This window comes from Eretmochelys imbricata, chromosome 12, assembly GCF_965152235.1.
Source record: "Eretmochelys imbricata isolate rEreImb1 chromosome 12, rEreImb1.hap1, whole genome shotgun sequence".
NCBI lineage: Eukaryota > Metazoa > Chordata > Testudines > Cheloniidae > Eretmochelys > Eretmochelys imbricata.
In genome coordinates, this window is record NC_135583.1 from 6,215,198 (window position 1) to 6,232,720 (window position 17,523).

The 17,523-nt window shown below is 46.3% G+C and overlaps 2 protein-coding genes across 2 annotated transcripts in view; one reads left to right on the forward strand and one right to left on the reverse strand.

The window, feature by feature from the left end:
• KCTD19 (potassium channel tetramerization domain containing 19) overlaps nt 1-7,869 on the reverse strand; it is a 47,021-nt gene extending 39,152 nt beyond the window's left edge. The window contains exon 1 of the mRNA XM_077831410.1: nt 7,648-7,869. Within this exon, the coding sequence (XP_077687536.1) occupies nt 7,648-7,869 (222 nt within the window). The remainder of the gene's footprint in view (nt 1-7,647) is intronic.
• A 90-nt stretch (nt 7,870-7,959) lies between these two features.
• LRRC36 (leucine rich repeat containing 36) overlaps nt 7,960-17,523 on the forward strand; it is a 39,645-nt gene continuing 30,081 nt past the window's right edge. The window contains exons 1-3 of the mRNA XM_077831480.1: nt 7,960-8,029; nt 12,413-12,540; nt 13,606-13,798. Coding sequence (XP_077687606.1) covers nt 7,960-8,029; nt 12,413-12,540; nt 13,606-13,798 — 391 coding nt within the window. The remainder of the gene's footprint in view (nt 8,030-12,412; nt 12,541-13,605; nt 13,799-17,523) is intronic.

The following is a 17,523-nucleotide window of genomic DNA, read 5'->3' on the forward strand; positions in this document are numbered from 1 at the left end:
TTCAGTCAGGCACATCTGACCCTGTCTCTGTGTGTCCCTGCACTTCCATTAACGATTCAGCCAGGCACAGCAGCACATGTCCCCATGTGGCCCTGCACTGCCACTCCCATTGAGCTCCAGGCTCAATGTCGTCACCCCACTACGTCATAGATTCATAGATATTTAGGTCAGAAGGGACCATCTAGTCTGACCTCCTGCACAACACAGGCCACAGAATTTCACCCACCACTCCTACAAAAAAAACCTCACACCTATATCTGTGCTATTGAAGTCCTCAAATCGTAGTTTAAAGACTTCAAGGAGCAGAGAATCCTCCAGCAAGTGACCCGTGCCCCATGCTACAGAGGAAGGCGAAAAACCTCCAGGGCTTCTTCCAATCTGCCCTGGAGGAAAATTCCTTTCCGACCCCAAATATGGCAATCAGCTAAACCCTGAGCATATGGGAAAGATTCAGCAGCCAGATACTACAGAAAATTCTTCCTTGGGTAACTCAGATCTCACCCCATCTAATAGCCCATCACAGGCCATTGGGCCTATTTATGAATATTTAATTACCAAAACCATGTTATCCCATCATACCATCTCCTCCATAAACTTATCGAGTTTAATCTTAAAGCCAGATAGATCTTTTGCCCCCACTGCTTCCCTTGGAAGGCTATTCCAAAACTTCACTCCTCTGATGGTTAAAAACCTTCGTCTAATTTCTAGTCTAAATTTCCTAATGGCCAGTTTATATCTATTTGTTCTTGTGTCCACGTTGGTACTGAGCTTAAATAATTCCTCTCCCTCTCTGGTATTTATCCCTCTGATATATATATAGAGAGCAATCATATCTCCCCTCAACCTTCTTTTAGTTAGGCTAAACAAGCCAAGCTCCCTGAATCTCCTTTCATAAGACAAGTTTTCCATTCCTCGGATCATCCTAGTAGCCCTTCTCTGTACCTGTTCCAGTTTGAATTCATCCTTCTTAAACATGGGAGACCATAACTGCACACAGTATTCCAGGTGAGGTCTCACCAGTGCCTTGTATAACGGTACTAAAACCTCCTTATCCCTACTGGAAATACCTCTCCTGATGCATCCAAGACCACATTAAGTGAGCTGTAGCTCACGAAAGCTCATGCTCAAATAAATTGGTTAGTCTCTAAGGTGCCACAAGTACTCCTTTTCTTTTTGCGAATACTGACTAACACGGCTGTTACTCTGAAACAAGTCATCCTATGATCAACCAATACTCCAAGGTCCTTTTCCTCCTCCGTTACTTCTAATTGATGCGTCCCTAGCTTATAACTAAAATTCTTGTTATTAATCCCTAAATGCATGACCTCACACTTCTCACTATTAAATTTCATCCTATTACTCCAGTTTACAAGGTCATCCAGATCCTCCTGTAGGGTATCCCTGTCCTTCTCTAAATTGGCAATACCTCCCAGCTTTGTATCATCCGCAAACTTTATTAGCACACTCCCACTTTTTGTGCCAAGGTCAGTAATAAAAAGATTAAATAAGATTGGTCCCAAAACCGATCCTTGAGGAACTCCACTGGTAACCTCCCTCCAGCCTGACAGTTCACCTTTCAGTAGGACCCGTTGTAGTCTCCCCGTTAACCAATTCCTTATCCACCTTTCAATTTTCCTATTGATCCCCATCTTATCCATTTAACTGATAATTCCCCATGTGGCACGGTATCAAATGCCTTACTAAAATCTAGGTAAATTAGATCCACTGCATTTCCTTTGTCTAAAAAATCTGTTACTTTCTCAAAGAAGGAGATCAGGTTGGTTTGGCACGATCTACCTTTTGTAAAACCATGTTGTATTTTGTCCCATTTACCATTGACTTCAATGTCCTTAACTACCTTCTCCTTCAAAAATTTTTCCAAGACCTTGCATACTACAGATGTCAAACTAACAGGCCTATAATTACCCAGATCACTTTTTTTCCCTTTCTTAAAAATAGGAACTATGTTAGCAATTCTCCAATCATACGGTACAACCCCTGAGTTTACAGATTCATTAAAAATTCTTGCTAATGGGCTTGCAATTTCTTGGGCCAATTCCTTTAATATTCTTCGATGAAGATTATCTGGGCCCCCCGATTTAGTCCCATTAAGCTGTTTGAGTTTTGCTTCTACCTCAAATATGGTGATGTCTACCTCCATATCCTCATTCCCATTTGTCATGCTACAATTATCCCTAAGATCCTCTTTAGTCTTATTAAAGACTGAGGCAAAGTATTTGTTTAGATATTGGGCCATGCCTAGATTATCCTTGACCTCCACTCCATCCTCAGTGTTTAGCAGTCCCACTTCTTCCTTCTTTGTTTTCTTCTTATTTATATGGCTATAGAACCTTTTACTATTGCTTTTAATTCCCTTTGCAAGGTCCAACTCTACTTGACTTTTAGCCTGTCTCACTTTATCCCTACATGTTCTGACCTCAATAAGGTAGCTTTCCTTGCTGATCCCTCCCTTCTTCCACTCCCTATATGCTTTCTGCTTTTTCTTAATCACCTCTCTGAGATGCTTGCTTATCCAGCTTCGTCTACAACTCCTGCCTATGATTTTTTTCCCCTTACTTGGGATGCAGGCTTCCGATAGCTTCTGCAGCTTTGATTTAAAATAATCCCAGGCTTCCTCTACCTTTAGATCCATAAATTCTTCAGTCCAATCCACTTCCCTAACTAATTTCCTTAATTTTTGAAAGTCAGCCCTTTTGAAATCAAAAACCCTAGCTGCAGATTTATTTTTATTAATCCTTCCGTTCAGTTTGAACTGAATTAGCTCATGATCACTTGAGCCAAGATTATCCCCTACAACCATTTCTTCTATGAGGTCCTCACTACTCACCAAAACCAAATCTAAAATGGCATCCCCTCTAGTCGGTTCGGCAACTACTTGCTGAAGGAATCCATCAGCTATCTCATCTAGGAAAATCTGAGCCCTGTTATTATTACTAGCACTCGTCCTCCAGTCTATATCTGGGAAGTTAAAGTCTCCCATGATCACACAGTTTCCATTAGTATTTACTTTATTAAAAACATTAAAAAGGGCTCTATCCATATCCAAATTAGATCCCGGCGGTCTATAGCACACCCCAAGCACTATCCCAAAGGAGGCTCTAATAGTTTTCTTCCCCAATTTAATTTTTGCCTAGATGGACTCAGTCATATCCATTTCATCGCTTCTTATTTCTTTACATTCTATCTCATCATTGATATACAGTGCTACTCTACCACCTTTACCTTTATTTCGGTCTTTCCTAAACAGCACATACCCTTCAATACCTGTAGCCCAGTCATGACTACTATTCCACCATGTTTCTGTTATCCCTATAATATCTGGTTTCACTTCCTGCACCAGTAGCTCTAGTTCCTCCATTTTGTTACCTAGGCTCCTCGCATTAGTGTACAAACATCTTAATTTTTGCTGTTTGGCCTCACTCACATTCTGTACCCTATTAGGCACAGTCATTTTACTACCAGTATAACCTATTAGACTTGTACCTACACTGCCCTTCCTCCTACCCATGGCTGTATCCACTCTTACTTCATTTTCTTTCCTCTCAATGCTAAATTCTGGCGTGGAGATTACCTGGACATCTCCCAACCATCTCCCCCTAATTCCTAGTTTAAAGCTCTCTTAATCAGTTGTGCCAGCCTCCATCCTAGAAGTCTATTTCCTTCCCTACTCAAATGAAGTCCATCCCGAGAGAACTGTCCTCTATCCATGAATGCCTCCCAGTGGCCATACATCCCAAAGCCCTCCTTATAGCACCACTGCCTAAGCCATCTGTTGATAGTTATAATCTTGTCACACCTTTGTTGCCCTTCTCTAGGAACAGGCAGAATCCCACTAAAGATCACCTGAGCCTCAATTTCCTTAAGCGTCTTCCTCAACCTAGCACAGTCTCCCTTAATACTTTCCAGCGAGAATCTAGCCATATCATTTGTTCCCACATGAAGGATAATTAGGGGATTCTTTCCTGCTCCCTTTAGAATCCTTTTCAACCTCAGGTCTACATCCCGTATCTTAGCACCTGGAAGACAGCACACCCTCCTATTCTCCGGATCAGCTCTGGTTACAGGCCTATCTATTCTTCTCAGTAAAGAGTCCCCAGTCACATAGACCTGTCTTTTCCTAGTGACGGTGCTATTCTCCAGTCTATCCCCTGTTCCCTCTGGCTGCAAGTTCTTTCCATTCCTATTCTCCCTTGTAATCCTCTTTAACCTATCCTGTATCCTCCTGGGGCTCATATTTGGTGTAATCTCCATTAACTCTTCCCCTTTTCCTATAGAACTAGCCGCTCTTCTCTTCTTCCTTGCCCTTCCACCTTCAGTGACTACCTGCTGAGCCCCTTCTTCATTTTCCAACTCTGCATACCTATTCTTAAGCTCTATTTCTCCTTCACTAGCCCGTCTTTTCCTCTGCCTGGTTCTTTTAGTCACATGCTTCCACTGACCACTTTCCTCACCCAGTCTCCCCTCAGAATTCCCAGTCCTGCTTCCATCTGCAAGTCTGAGCTTTTCCCGTCAGATACCTCATATCTTTGCTCCATAATCTGCTCAAACCCCGTCCTAAACTCTACCAGACTTTCCACCTGCATCCCCAAACCTCGGATCTTTTCCTCCATCAGCTCAATCAGACGGCACTTCATACAGACAAAACTCTTACCAGGTGCCCCCTCCAGGATCATGTACATACCGCAGCTTCCACATCCAGTCATCTTCATTGTGTCTTCCGCTACACAGGTCACTCCCACTGCTGCCTCTGTATCTGCCATAGCCTTCCCACCTAAACCCTGTTAATCTGGGAAACACGAACCACACCAAAACACCACCCCCCACAGCAAAAAACAAGCACCACAAGACAGACTCCCCTGTTTACAGCTCTGGCTGCTGCCTGACTGGCTGCTACCTTTTAGGACCCCTAGTCAGAGAAACCCCGCCCCCTTATCAGGGCTCAGCTTCTCTCCCAGCACAAAGCCCCTGCAAGCCTCTCCACATACAAATAATACAAATACAGAACCAAATACAAATACCTTCTCCTCCAACAGAACTCCCACTGAAACTCCCCTGTTTACAGCTCTGTTTGTTAGCTCCTGTGCCGCTGCAGCTGTCTGTGCCTCTGCCCCAGTCTGTCCCCCCACTAGTCCTTCTGAACTTTTTAAAGACTAAGGAATTGCAGGAGTTGCCACTGTAGCGTTTTAAGTGTAGACAAGCCCTGAGTCATTTTCCTATTGTTGCCCCTTTTGGCCTGAGCAGTTAGCCAATGCCTAGGGCCTTGCCAAACTGTTTCCATGAGGGGAAAAAAACTGATTATATAAGTCAGGTATTACTTTGGTGCAATCTTGTTTATTTACCAGGCATAAAATCTTGTTTCCTTGAACACAGTGGGAAAAAATCAACACAGGCAGTTTCTTGGCTCACTATTTCAAAGCCTGCCTCTCCATATCTCTGCTTCATGTCTGGTCCACACTCATGACCTCTCTCACTTCTTGTTCGGTTTCTGCTTCTACCACACACACAGATACACACAGCTGCAGCCAATCAATCCCCTCACCTCTGTGTTTGCAGTTAGTCCCAGGACACACAGGACAACAGGCAGACAACAAGGCTAACACTATGTCTACACTACAGACCTTACAGCAGCACAGCTGTACCGCTGTAAGGTCTCCCATGTAGCTGCTCTAATTAACAAACCCCTAACAAGTGGAGGTACTATGTCAGCAGGAGAGCATCTCCCGCCAATGCAGTGCTGTTCACACCAGTACTTTTGCTGGTGAAACTTTTGTCAGTCAGGAGTGTGGTTTTTTTCCACACCCCTGACTGACTAAAGTTTTACTGGCAAAAGTGCTAGTGTGGCCATAGCCTTAGTTTCTGATTGGCCTCATAATATAGCCCATTGCTTTGGGCAATGGCTTCCTAATGTTTCCAGTTATCACTACATGAAGCAGCATTTAGTTGCTCCACACATTTAACAAAGTTTGTGATTGTCTCTTTATCAAAGACACACCTGACAGCAGCCATTTACACTTTCCAGCATAACACTCTGAAATGTCCCAGTAAAACAGCTATCCTCATATAGTGTGTCCCATTGAAGAAGAGTATGCTGTAGTAATATTTTATATTTACATAGCACCTTTCATTTTATACACATAAAGCATCATGGAACTGCAGCAGCCTCTGTGGAGGAGAGCAACAGCCAACAGACAGGCACAGAGTGCACTACATAATTACTCCAGGGCAAACTAATGAACTCTTACTCTAACAAAATGCATCATGGATTTTTTTTTGTTTGTTTAACATCTACGCACTTCCGACACAGTCTCACTATTTAAAGGTCCAGCCTGAAACAGCCACACAGTAAACTGCAGCAAACTCAATGAACTTGAAGCTGAGCTGCTCTATACTGCATCTGGTTTCAAAGGCTCTCCAATGGACCATCCTGCAGCCTGAAATCTCTGGAGTCAGGAAGTGTCAGAAAGAAAGGAACAAAACTGTTTGAGGACAGCCCAATCAACTCCAACAGGAACACTGGGCTCCACACCTGGCTCTTCCACTCTCCAGCTGTGTGGCTTCTGTGCTCCAATCTCCCTGCCTGTAATATGATAATTATGTGAACTGCTCTGCATCAGTGAACGCAACACTCAGGCCTCGACTTCCCAGAAACAGAAAGTGAAGTAATGAAATCAGCTGCAATTCACACCAACTATTTCAGCACAAGTCTGCATGTGGATGCCAGTTTTGGGAGAAGAGGGCCCCAAACTCAAGTCAGTTTAAACAAAACAAAAAAGATTTGAGAGCATCTACGCATGGACCGGCACTGAAAGCTCCGATTAAACCCGATTGCAATGACGCAGTGCCAGTCTCTGTGCGTACAAAGCCTCAGGGACAAGCTGGCTGGGCAGACACCAACCATGATGCCCTCAACTGTGACCTGAGGAATCCATTACAATTACATCTCCATCACAGGAGAGCAATAGAGACAATGTTTGCACATCGACTCATGCATTGCTCGGAACACCTGGGCGAAAAGGTACCCTCCCCAGCCCGGGCCAAATGAGCGAGTGAGGGTGGGGGAAAGCAAGCAATGGACGGAGGGGGGATGGAGTGAGCGGGGTGAGGCCTCGGAGAAGGGGCGGGACAGGGACGCTCAGATTGTGCTATTACAAAGTTGGCAACCTTCCCAACTTCTCCCTCCTCCGCCCACAATGCTCCCAGAGGAGGGATGCCCCCTGTTCTCTCTTTGATCCCATGGGGGCCTTTGTTCCCTCTCCCCCTTGCAGCCCAGGGAGGCTGCTCTCTCCTCCCCCCTTTGACCCCATAAGGGGCCACTCTCTCCTTCTCCCTTTGATCCCATGGGGGGCAGCTCTCTCCACCCCATTTGGCTGCCCCCTCCCCCTTGATGTCATGGGGGGCAGCTCTCTCCTCCCCACTTTAATCCCATGGGGGGGCCACTCTCTCCTCCCCCCATTGGCTGCTCCCTCCCCCCTGATCCCATGGGGCGCAGCTCTCTCCTCCCCACTTTAATCCCATGGGGGATCACTCTCTCCTCCCCCCTTTGGCTGCCCGCTCCCCTTTGATCCCATGGAGGCAGCTCTCTCCTCCCCATTTTGATCCCATGGGGGACAGTTCTCTCCTCCCCACTTTGATCCCACGGGGGTGGTCCACTTTCCCCTCTTTGATCCCAGAGGGGGCCGCTCTCCCCCCTCTGATCCAGGGGGCGCCGCCCTCTCCTCTCCGTTCATGGTCCATACCATGGCGAAGGCGGCGGCGGCCCCTCTTCCCGCGCGGGCGGGGCGGGGCGGGAGGGCGCTGGACTGAGGTTCCAGTAACGGGCCCCGCCGCGGGGCTGCGCGCGCCCTCCATCTTCCGATCTCTGCGCGTGCCGCCGCCCCTTGTCCTAGGCGCGCGCGCGCGCGGTGGGTGTTTGGCTGCGTTGCCCGGCAACAGGCCGGGATGGCGCTGCAGCTGGACCTCAGCGAGGCCTGGATCCGGGAGCAGGCGGCGCTGCGGGGAATTGGCCCAGGTACCGCCCCCGGCAGGCCTGGGGATGCGGGAAATGCTGACGGGGCAGCACCAGGGTCCTGGGGGCAGAACGGGGGCCCCAGGGTATTTGGGGGCAGGGGCTTGAGGCATGCGCCTGGGGAGGGAGAATCAGGGCCCCAGGGTATTTGGGGGGCGGCAGCAGGGACTTGGGGTGTAATCAGGGCCCCAGGGTATTTGGGGGCGGCAGCAGGGACTTGGGGTGTAATCAGGGCCCCAGGGTATTTGGGGGCGGCAGCAGGGGGCCGGTACTGGAGCAGCCGGCAGGGCACAGCACGGGTACTGGGCGACACTGGGGTAGGCAGGGGCGCTTGTGGAACCGTCATGGTTGGAAGCACAGGAACCCAGGGAGCAGCGATCGCCCGTGAGTATCAGGACCGACCGTCCGGGAAACGACGCTCATTCAACAGGGCAAGAGCGCTAGTAGCCATCCGTACAGGTGCACGCCGCAGCCAGGCACATAAGTGGTGGCCCATTTCCCAGGCTCCACGTCAAAGGAAACGTCTGTGCTTGCTTAGGCCCACCACAATAGGACCCTGGTTTTTATGATGCCTCGGGGTCTGACCAATTAAATATTTTAGTAATAGTAAAAGGTGTCCCTTTGATATGAAACCATATGCCAGCCCATTGTGGTAGGGGGAGGTCAGCATCAGGGTATATAGAAGTGTACAACGCTGGTTCTGATACATTATCTGGGAGTTGTTAATGCCTCCTTACTTCCATAAACAAAATTGAAGGTCATGGCGATAGCTGAAATAGTGATGGACAGCGGGACCCGCACAAAGGTATCATTTGGGTAAGATACACGAGCCCTGTTGAAGGGACACATTCCTATAGACAAAGTGCTGCAAGCACAGAGTGGGAAACAAACAGGTCCTGCCTAGTCTTCGCAGCATTTTCTAGCTCGTCACGCAGTAGTGTGCACAGACGCAAAACAGCAGTATGATTCAGAGGGATCTTTGAAGTGAGAAAATCTGACAATCAGTATTATGATGCATAGTCTGTTCAATCTCTCTGGTGGTCTATGCAGTCAGAGGAACATGTCTCTCCTTTGGCACACTCATTTGCACGCTGCAAATACTATCAGCGCTGAGTAGGACAACAATAAACAGCGGGAAGGCACCACCCCCTAATGGCTAGATTCACAAAAAAAAAAAAAAAAAAAAAGGACTTAGGTGGTTAACTCCCTCTTAAGGTGCCTAAGACCAACTCTTAGGCCCACTCCCATTCACAAAAAACATTGCTCAACTGCCAGCTGAAGTTCCTAGGTGCCTAACCTTCTGCCACGGGGTACAAGCAGAGCCACCTACGTCCTGTCACTTGGCAACTAAGCGCTGGCAGGATTCTCAAGCTAGGCTTTTCCCCATCTATTTCCCGTGCAAGGCCCAATCCAGTAGGCATGACCTGAGTCCACCAGATTGAGCCCTACATAAAAGACAGTCATTGTGGGCATGTGTGTAGCCCTGACCTAGTCATTAGGGCACTCCTATAGATCCAGATTTGAATCCCTATTCTGGCTGATTCAAAGCCCTTACATTTTCTCTCATCTTTCTTCTCTCACTTCCCTCCAGTGCCCTTTCATATTCTACACCCATCCATGCACTCACTACAGCACACCTACTCACACACAGAAGTGGTGAAATTTCACCATACACATCACAGACAGAGGACTAATCCCGCTAGCAAAATGCCTGTGTGAAAGATGAGAACTTCCTACTATCCCATGTCATTACCCAGGTGAGAAGCCAACACCTTCCAGCACCCAGCCTGCTGTGTGAAGCAAGCATGAGTAGTCTTTTTCTGTTCATTGCTCTCATTCAGAAGCTTCCTGGTTGCTGCAAGGGTTGGTTTGTGTCCCCTTATCCCTCCCTCAGCTTTCTGCCTGTTGCATGGAGGTTTCTTACTTTATCCTTCCCTAGTCTGTTCATCTTGTTTTCTTCTCCAGCACACAGCTCCATTCCCTCATTCTGTCAAGCAGCAGAAAAGAGAAATTGATTAGACTTTTGTCAGTTTCATGATTGGCCACAAGATACTGAATATCAGTAGTGAAAACTGAGGAGAACCAGGTTAGTTTTCACTCAGTTGCTGTGTGGAATAGCTCTGAACAGCAGCAAAAACACTGGCACTATCTGCAAATTCACACCGACAGCACCGCATCTGTTACACTCTGGTTCTGAGTTTTGTTTGTAGCCATATGGGCTGGAAGCTATAGTTTATTTTTAAATTAACTCAGTTCTGCAGTAGTTGATGGCAGTTGCCAGGAAAATATGCCTACTAGCAACACTGTCAAGTGGAGTTGTCAAGCCCTGCTCTGAATAGAAATTAATTCTTGGCTGAATGTTCCCAAGGCTGGCTACACAGTCAGTGTGTGGTTATGGTAATTCAGCTGTAGTGAGATCAGTTGAGTGTACACAATCAACAGGTTAATTAAAAAAGCTGGAATGGCAAGGATTGTATTTCTTTCAGTGCTGTAGCAGCATAATGTTAGCCATACCAAATGAGAGAGAGCTACAGACATCCAGAGATGCTCAGACAGGATGAACATTAAGCCAGGTATAGAACATGATCAGGTCACACAAGAAGGGAGTGATCATAACAATTTACAGTTCTCACCTGCTGTCAGGAAACCAAATCTTCTAAGGTTCAGTGCAAACAAACTCCAGGCTGAGACTGAGCTGCTGTGGAGGTAATTCCTAGTCTTTCATATACAGCAAAATCCTTTTGCAGAAAATCCCTTAAACGTTGCTCTCTTCCAACTGAGTTCTTGCAAAGCTTATCCATGCATGGTCTTTGTAATGCGGTTGGCACCCGCCTCTTATGAGTTCCCCCTTTCTTTGGCCAATGTACCTGCAGTCACAGTTCTTTTCAGGGGTGGCACTCACATCACGCGGGGGGCCCCCTTTGGTTGGTTGGGTGTGATCCTGCATTTGGGTCTAGTTTTTTCAACAGGGTGGCACCCACCTCTTGTGAGCAACCCCCAGCCAATGGTTCTCTCAGCAGGTCTTCGGCAACTCAGCTGTCCAGCCAAGTTGCATACGCTGTCCCCAATTCCAGAGTATAGAATCCCGAGTTCTTATCCTGGCCCTGGTATGGGGCTGTAGTTCTTAGGCTTTTTCCCAGAGGCACTGCCTTCTTCAACCACCCAGCCGGAGCCCATCTTGGTACCCTCAGCTGCTGTCTTTTTCAGCAGCCCTCCCTGGGCTCAGTCTGCAACCAGACTAGCAGGACTCATCTCGGTACCCTTATCTGGTCTGTCCAGGTTCTGTGCTCAGTTCCCACATTGACCTTTTCATGATCCTGCTGCTATTCTAGCCAGCCAGCCAGGCACCCAGTCTTTGGCAACCTTCCCTGGGTGGTTCTGTCTGGAGAGCTCTCTTCAGTGAGCTGTCCATGGTCCTGCTCCTGTTTCTCTAGCCAGCCAGGCACCCAGTCCTCCCTCATCAAGCTCCACACAGCAACTGAAGACTCTGCTTTGCTGCTTGCCTTTTATCTGGCCCCTTATTGGTCGCTCCATCTTATTCCACTCCAGTGGCCCCTCTGATTGGCTGCTTCTCTGCATCCATTCTAGGCTGCCTGGAGGACTTCTCACTGCTCTATTCTGGGGCAGTGAGACACAGAGCCCCAAGGCCTCCACCGTCTTCGTGTTGTGACTCAAATGACAGTAGTACCTCAAGATTGACCCAAGGTGTGTCCAGATGCTGATAGATAACTGGAAGAGAAACTTGTTGAGAAGCCAGCAGGGCATGGCAGACCTGGAATAAACACTCTACCCAGGGATCACGACATGCCAGAATGCTTTAGAACACCATTCTGGCACTTTTCGAGGAAGTACCAGAAGTGTGTTATGGCACTTTTTTTTTTTTTAATAAGGACTTGCCCACTTACTTTACCAGTGCAGAGTATTTCCCCTAATGTAGATAATGTTGGGTCATGGTAACAGACACCAGCAGAATAGAGCGCTATATAAGCCCAAATTTCCTATTTCCCCTCCAGGTTAGTTCTCCTGTGGAGCTCTAAAGGGTATGACACCCGCAACATAAGTCAGTTTTCTATGGTGGGTCTGGACACTATAGTCCTGAAATAAGGGTTATTTTAAAGGAAGTAGTACTGTGATTTCTCCCCTCTTCTAGGGCACTTGGGGCATTCACTGCAGAATTCTAGTGGGGTTAGATTTTCTCTCAAAAAAAGGGCACTTCAGCTCACTGTTACTGAACAAGAGAGACCTCTAAAAATGAAAAAGTAAGGCTCGTGCACATACAAGAAGCTGATGAAACTGGGGTTATTGAACAATCTAAAATATAAGTTACATTCAGTTTTTAGAAAACTAGGAGAGACCTTAGGACCTTTACAAGTTCTTTTCTTTCAGAACAGGTGGAGTCCCTCTCACTGCAGGGAACATATGCAGGGAAAATCCACTCCCTTGGAGATGCCTTCAAAAATTTTAAAAGTCTCCAATCATTAGATCTGTCCAGAAATATGATTGTCAGTCTAGAGGTAAGTTCCCCATTCTCTGTTGAACTCTCTACAACCTCCAAAGACTTTGTAAGAGATTTGCTGTTATAAAGGATTAACAATTTATTTTTTAAAAAATCTAGTCAATCTGATAACCTGACTAAAGCAAACTGGTTTCCTTTCACCTCAGGCAGGGAAAAACTTTTCATGATTACCCTTTTGGTAACCCAACAGTCCCATTCCCTCCTCCAGGCAAAGAGTTCTGTTTCCTTCTTTTAGGTGGGGAATTAATTTGGGACCTGTAAAAGCAATTCCAGTTCTCCCTTGTGACAAAGCAAAGGGGAAAAAACAACGAACCAAAAAAACCCCAAGGGATTCGCTCCTGACTACATAGTATCAACCAAAAACCCCAAAAGAACTTGTACCTTCCTTTTCAGCAGGGTAGACAAGCACTCATAAAGATGTCCAGCTCCTCAGGTTCAGAATAACCATTCTACAGTTTTTCTTAGCTCCTTTTCCTCTGGGTTGACTTTCTCTGCAATCAAACTTCTCTTAGCAAGCATGGCTGGCTTGCCACCTCCCAAGCACCCCTTTGTGGTGCTACAGCTCCCTGCCTCAGTTTCCACAGCTGGGTCACTCTCAGAGTTCAATCACCTTTCTAGGTAACAAAAGTTAAAAAAAAAAAAGTTCTGCAGAAAGGAATATTGATTGTGACTGAAGCCCTCCAAACTATTCAGACAAATGGGTGTGTGGTAAACCATATGTGATGTGAAAGGCAACTGGGAGAAAGTGAAGCCATTCAGAACTGATTGGCTAAATGATGTTTGCTTATCAGAGGTTATCCTGTATTGCTTTCCGTCTCTATTTGGGTCATAGGATAATAACCCTTTTAGAGTGCCTTTTATCTGAATATCTCCCAGTGCTTTACAGAGCTATACGTAAGTATAATTATCACCAGTTTACAGATAGAGAGATCGAGTGCAAAGAATGTAAAAGACTTGACCAGCATGCCACAGTAATCCTGTGGAAGTCTCTCTGTTTAGGGCTCTAAAGACTATACCATGCTCCTACTCTATTAAATATATAACTTTGTTTTTTTCCTTACAGGGTATTGAATATTTATATTTGTTACAAAATCTGAATTTATATTACAATCATATCTCATCCTTGCTGGAAGTGTCTCGCCTCCAAACATTACCAGTCCTCTCAGAGCTGGATCTGCGCCTCAACCCCATTACCAGAAAAGAATCCGATTATAGACTGTTCGCTGTCTATACGCTACAAGCCCTGGAAAAACTGGGTGAGAGATATTACTGTTGAATGCTGAAGAAAAGGTATTCAGTAGCAGCAATCTGTTATTACTGGATCAGTGTCATAAACTGTTGTGGCAGTTCATACACACCATGGGAAGGAGCTTTCTCCCATGTCGTTTATCAGCTCCACGGGCTCCTCCCTTCTTGCTGAGTTTATAACCATACAAATTGTTGTTCTTCCAAGTTCTGCAGGTAAAGCTGGCAAAACCAGTCATCTCTACAGTTCCCATAGTTGTGGTTCAGAGACCTTACAAGCTCTGCAAGTTTAACAGCTCAGTATTTTTCCTTCCTTTTCCTAGAAAATCCAAACAAGCAATTGTATAAATGTAACTTTACAAATTTTAATCCTCAGCATAGGAAATGAAAAACATAAGGCACTCCTAGTAATGCTGACTCAGCCACAAAGTGTTGCTTTGTAAAGGCTCATCCCTGGTCTACAGTCTTTTCTGCTGTGTGTAAGAAGGATTGTTTCTACAGTCTGTGCAGAGCTGCGCTCCAGTTAAATGTTTTATAATTCTGTGTTTTTTCCGACTGTTTGAAGGTACTTGATTAGACCTCAGCATCACTTTATGCTCAACCTAGAATTAAGTCTTCATCCTGAATTTATCACGTTGCAGTCTGTTGCTATGGAAATAACTGAAGACAAAAGCAGGTTCATGACTTCACTACAGAATCCATGTGAAAGAGCTGAAGTCAAAGCAGGCGGTTGCCATGGCAGTAGACTGGAAAGTGAAGTATGCCCTATGTTGGCTAGCCTTTTTCCGTTTGGATACTCAGTTCAGTGCACAGCTACTATGAGTTAGGGAAGAGTGTGGCTAATAATTCTGTCCCTCTCTTGGCATGTCTGAGGCACTCTGACCCCAAAGTGGACTAAGGTAAGTATGTATACTTGGGCTAAAATTTTAAAGAGCCTTGAGTAACTTAGGCCATGGCTACATGACAAAACTATGTCGACCTAACTTACGACAGCACACAGACACTACAGTTATTAAATCATTGGTGTGCACGCATGCTTGGCTCTTTGTAATAGTGGTGTGCGTCCTCACCAGGCGCGCTTGTTATCGATTGTATTGCCAGCATGGGGCACTGTGGGATGGCTGCTGAAAGGCAGTAACAGTTGTAAGTAACGCAGCCTCTACACTGACTCTGCGCCCACCTAATTACATCGACCGTGACTCCACGCCACTCGGGGAGGTGGTGTTACTACATCAGCATAGAGAGGCACTTATGTCGGCGGGAGCCAAATTTAAGTGAAGAGCCTTCCACAAGACGCAGGGCAGCTTATGTCAACCTAACCCTGTAGCGTAGACCAGGCCTCAGTCCCTTTTCAAAAGTGATTCCAGCACAAGAGAGCCTAGACCTTATTCAAAGTCAATGGAAGTTAAGCTCCTAATTCAGAGGCACACTTGAAAAGTTTACTATTGGTATTTAGATCCTAGCTTGAAATCTCTGTTGGAGCCATGGTAATGAACAGCACCACTCTGCTCCCTTAAATTCCTCCCCACCTTGACTTAGATCTTTTTAGGCCTGGCTTTGGAATCATCAGGTGTTTTGCTGTGGACATCGATTTCAATGTTGTAACGAGGCAGGGCTTCTCCTCACCCTGCAAAGGATCCATTGCCACACCCAGAGTCTCTTTTAGATGGTTTTATTTTCCCAAACTTAAGCAAACCAAACAAACACAGTTCTGCAGTTCACGCTGGGCTATAACTCCCAGGGGATGTTTCCTCTTTACCTTTCAGGCACTCATTCTGCTTCCTCTCCCATGGGACACTGGAAACCTTGCTTCCTACTTCTGACTCATTAGGTCTTTCTTACTTCCCCAGGTCAGGGGCCCTCCTAATCCGGGGCCAGGTCTAAGAAATTAGGTTGCTATAAGGCATTCCAACCCCTGGTGTAAGCAGTGCTATGTTGATGAGAGAGCTTCTCCCATCAACAGAGCTACCACCTCTGGGGGAGGTAGAATATCTATGCCGATGCAAGAAGCCCTCCTGTCAGTATAGGTAGCATCTTCACTGAAGTGCTACAGAGGCACAGCTGCCCTTGTACAGTGTTTTAGGGGTAGACCAGCCCTGGGTCAGCTGGTGCAGCACAAGTACACTGGCCCTGCTCCCTCTTAAACCGTCAGTCACCCTGTAACAAATGTTTACGTTGATTTTATTATATTCATCTGGGGTCTCATGGTCTCTGTAACAACCATAAAATTGGCTCAGGTAGCTCTGTAGCATACTGGGGGAGTTGGGCCACTTTGTGTTGGGTCCTACAAACACAGACTGTTCCTGCCCTGGAGGGTTTAGGATTTAAAAGACCTAAACAAATGAAGGGGTGGGGATGGGGCTGTAACATATAAACCAATGAATGTAATGATAAATTGGCTTGATTTTGTGCTAGTTACATGTTTTGTTGTTGAGCTATTTATTTCACGTTGGGTGAGGTAGGGTGACCATGAATAGCAAGGAAAGAGGAGTTAATAAAAGTAAGGGAACAAGAACAGAAAGAAAGGGACAGTCACAGCTCACCACGTGCCTAGCCAAGTTAAGAAAATGTGCTCTACTTCTGGCTGTCCTTGAAAAACATCTGAAGATTCCAACTGGTGCAGAATACTGTGTAACTCACTTCTTAAGGAGGGTGAGCTGCTATGAGCATGTAACACCAATGCTCTGTACTGGGATATCGGATTCTTCTTTGAGTGCAATTCAAGGTGTTAGTTCTGGTCTTTAAAGCCCTGAATGGGACTCTCCCATCTGGGTGTTCTCTCTCTAATATATCCTATTGCAGGAGTTACAATCTTCTTGGATCCTTGGGTTAGACTGTCTGTAGTGGGCAGGGGGGTGTTCTCCATGGAGAGCCATGCCTCTGGGCCTTTTCCCTCCAGTGGTCAGCCAGAGCCAGAGTCTGGAAAGCTTCATGACATAGACTAAAAGACTTATTGAATTGGGCAGCCATTTGAAAATCTTTGGCTTAACGTAACAGGGATTGGAGTTTTGCTAAGGAACAGGGGTTCCATTGGTGGACCTTTCAGTGGCTTGAGACACTTGCATTTTGACTTCTTCAGACCTGCTGATTGTTTATCATGGAGAGGTGAAAAGAAAAGGAGTACTTGTGGCACCTTAGAGACTAACCAATTTATTTGAGCATGAGCTTTCGTGAGCTACAGCTCACTTCATCGGATGGAGAGGTGCCTGCTCATGTGTGCTGATATAAATTTCTGAATGAATGAAGTGATAATGAGGTGATAATTTCAGAATTATGGGCACAACATTCCTGGGTACTTCTGAGCTATAGAAGCACTCAAAGTGCTAGTAATGGGCACAGCACATGTTGTATTACTTACCCACAGCCCCAGTCCAGAACACTGCTGAGAGTCCCAGCAGCTAATGTAGCGTTTAGTCAGAGATCTCCATGTTTCAGCCTTGAACTCTGACACAGGGAAAGGTGAGATCTCACTGTTTACAGCACATCCAGTGACAGGAAGGGGAGCAGACTGTAACTTCTTTCAGTCTTGTGTCGATAGAGCTTTCACTCCAAAAGGCTGGAGGCTGTTAGGCCCCCCTGCTTGTGTTCTAACTCTTCCAGTAGCCTGCCCTTCAAATGTTCTGCCCTTAGCCCCACAAACACCCCTCTAGCCACAGGTTTTGTCCCTGTGCCAAAACCACCACTCTCAGCTTACTGCAGTGCAAAGAACCATGGGATATGGCCCCAGCTGTCTAAG